The 3,123-nt window shown below is 44.1% G+C and overlaps 1 protein-coding gene across 1 annotated transcript in view; it reads left to right on the forward strand.

Annotated features, from left to right (window-relative positions):
• EMH_0032550 (uncharacterized protein) overlaps positions 1–2,089 on the forward strand; it is a gene marked incomplete at both ends in the record, with an annotated part of 3,249 nt that extends 1,160 nt beyond the window's left edge. The window contains 7 exon segments of the mRNA XM_013494647.1: positions 309–318; positions 322–403; positions 658–764; positions 985–1,079; positions 1,535–1,638; positions 1,787–1,972; positions 2,081–2,089. Coding sequence (XP_013350101.1) covers positions 309–318; positions 322–403; positions 658–764; positions 985–1,079; positions 1,535–1,638; positions 1,787–1,972; positions 2,081–2,089 — 593 coding nt within the window.
• Between the last annotated feature and the right edge of the window lie 1,034 nt (positions 2,090–3,123).

The raw sequence follows: 3,123 nt of genomic DNA on the forward strand, positions 1-3,123 counted from the left end.
CAGCAGCAGCAGCAGCAGCAGCAGCAGCAGCAGCAGCAGCAGCAGCAGCAGCAGAAGCAGCAGCAGGAGCAGCAGCAGGAGCAGGAGCTGGTGCTGCTGCTGCTGCTGCAGTAGGGGAGCAGCAGAAGGACTTTTGAGTGTAGGCGTAATGCTGTTGCTGCTGCGGTTCGTGCTGCTGCTGCATCTGCTCTTTGCTGCTGCTGCTGCTGCTGCTGCTGCTGCTGCTGTTGCTGCTGCAGCTGAATAAAGAGGAACGGAAAGAGGCAATCCGCGTGCTGCAGCAGCTGCTGCTGGGGGTTTTGCTGCAGCCGGCAGCAGCANGGAACGGAAAGAGGCAATCCGCGTGCTGCAGCAGCTGCTGCTGGGGGTTTTGCTGCAGCCGGCAGCAGCAAAAAAGAGAAAAGTTCGAGCGGCTAACAACACCTTTCATGCTGCAGCAAGTCCCAAACCCTAAACCCTAAACCCTAAACCCTAAACCCTAATTTGCAAACCCTAAACCCTAATTTGTAAACCCTAAAACCCTAAACCCTAATCTAGATCCGAAACAGTTGGCGCTAGAAACCCTCAGCATCAAACCCTAAACAGAGAGATACAGCACCTTGAGGGTTTAGGGTTTAGGGATTAGGGTTTAGGGTTTAGGGTTTAGGGTTTGTGCAGGTGGGTCGCCACCCCTCAGCAGTGAGGGTTTTGCTGTCGGTGGGGTTTGTTGAGGAGATGAATGGAGGGGAGCAGTGTTTGGTGCTGCGAGCGGCATACCTGCAGCGGTAAAACCCTAAACCCTAAACCCTAAACCCTAAACCCTAATTTGTAGGATCAAACCCTCGGTCCTCTCTCTCTTCCACCTGAGCGTATACGCCTAAACCCTAAACCCTAAACCCTAGACAATGAGACGACAGCATGAACCCTCTCTATCTCCAAATATCAAGGGTTTACCAGGGCCTAGGGTTTAGGGTTTAGGGTTTAGGGTTTAGGGTTTGTATGCAGGCTAGTATTATGTTATCGTCTGCTGGCGGAGGTTGCTGCACCGCTGGGGGTTTTGCTGCCGCCGCTGCCGCAGGGTTACTTCGACCCCTTCTCTAGTAGTTTTACATCGAGTGCAGGCAAAAGGAAAGCTAAACCCTAAACCCTAAACCCTAAACCCTAATTTGTAAACCCTAATTTGTAAACCCTAATTTGGAAACCCTAAACCCTAATTTGGAATAGGGAAACCCTAATCAGCCATACCAGTAAACCCTAATAAATGAAGGGATTTTTCATTGCCTCGCCAGACAAACCCTAAAAAATATAAACCCTAAACCCTAGACTATACTGTGTAAACCCTAAACCCTAGTAAACCCTCAAAAACCCTAATAAACCCCTANCCTAAACCCTAGACTATACTGTGTAAACCCTAAACCCTAGTAAACCCTCAAAAACCCTAATAAACCCCTACAAAGCCTCATAAATTCTAGCTGCACGCGGGCGATGCTGCCGTGCATGAGGAGACGAGAGCACAGCGGATGCTGTGGTTTAGGGTTTAGGGTTTAGGGTTTAGGGTTTGCGTGCTGCAGCACTCTACCGCCGTCTGCAGCAGAAGCAAGAGCAGCGGAGGCGCGGGAGATCGAGCAGCAGATAAAAGAGAGGGAAAAGCTGCTAGCAGTAAACCCTAAACCCTAAACCCTAAACCCTAAACCCTTATCCTGCGTCACTCTTGAATCCCACTCATATGGCAACAAGACACAAGACCCTCGGGGTTAAGGGTTTAGGGTTTAGGGTTTAGGGTTTAGGGTTTAGGGTTTGTTTGCAGACAGGGGGAGGGGCAGCTCCCCCACCCCTAGACGTTCAGGTGTATACACTGAGCGAAATGAGGCAGAGAGACCGCGAGCAGCAGCAGCAGCAGCAGCAGCAGCAGCAGCAGCAGCAGGATGACTTTCATGATGGAGGAGGCAGCGCCGGCTATTTTACACCAGCAGATATTGCTCGCATCAAAGACGTACGATAGACCCTCGAGGGTTTAGGGTTTAGGGTTTAGGGTTTAGGGTTTAGGGTTTGCAAACTAGGGTTTAGGGTTTAGGGTTTAGGGTTTAGGGTTATGGATCAGACTGTGTGATCTTTTTGTTGATGAGGGTGTGTTGCTAATGATATATTGTTTACTGTATGAAATGTATGCAAATTAGGGTTTAGGGTTTAGGGTTTGTGAGGGTTTGTGAGGGTTTGTGTATTATGTTTTTAGATAATGGGAGAAGGCCCAAGCTTTCAGTCTCGAGCAAAGCAGCAGCTGCAGCTGCTGCAGCGGCGGCCTCTCTTTTGCTGCTGCTGCGTTCGTTTGCTGCTGCCGGATCATTTCGTGCTGCAGCTGAATTTCGGGCCCTGGCAAACCATCGCCCATGTGCAGCAGACTGCAGCACAGGTATATATATAAAAAAATAAAATAAAATAAAATAAAATAAAATAAAATAAAATAAATATTATTATAATAAATTATGAATAATATATAATTAATGAGGATAAGAAGTGATTCGTTATATATGAAAAATTGTAAAGGATTCATGATTCATGTTTCATGGTTTATAATTTATGTTTCATAGTTTCATGGTTTCATGATTCATGATTCATGTTTCATGTTTCATGGTTTCATGGTTTCATGTTTCATGGTTTCATGTTTCATGGTTTCTGATTCATGGTTTTATAGTTTCATGATTTATGTTTCATGTTTCATGGTTTCATGATTCATGTTTCATGTTTCATGTTTCATGATTCATGTTTCATGGTTTCTGTTTCATGGTTTCATAGTTTCATGATTTATAATTTATGTTTCATGTTTCATGTTTCATGATTCATGTTTCATGGTTTCATGATTCATGGTTTCTGATTCATGTTTCATGGTTTCATGATTCATGATTTCATGTTTCATGGTTTCATAGTTTCATGTTTCATGGTTTCATGTTTCATGGTTTCATGATTTATGATTCATGTTTCATGGTTTCATGATTCATGTTTCATGGTTTCATGGTTTATATGATTTATCTTTATTTATGAATCAGAAATTATGAAATATAAATTAAAGTTTCATGATTTATTCTGATGATTCATTGTTGATTATTTATAATTTTTATTTTATTATTTGTGGTTCATGATTTATGA

The sequence above is a fragment of the Eimeria mitis genome, genomic scaffold, assembly GCF_000499745.2.
Source record: "Eimeria mitis Houghton genomic scaffold, Emh_scaff1236, whole genome shotgun sequence".
NCBI lineage: Eukaryota > Apicomplexa > Conoidasida > Eucoccidiorida > Eimeriidae > Eimeria > Eimeria mitis.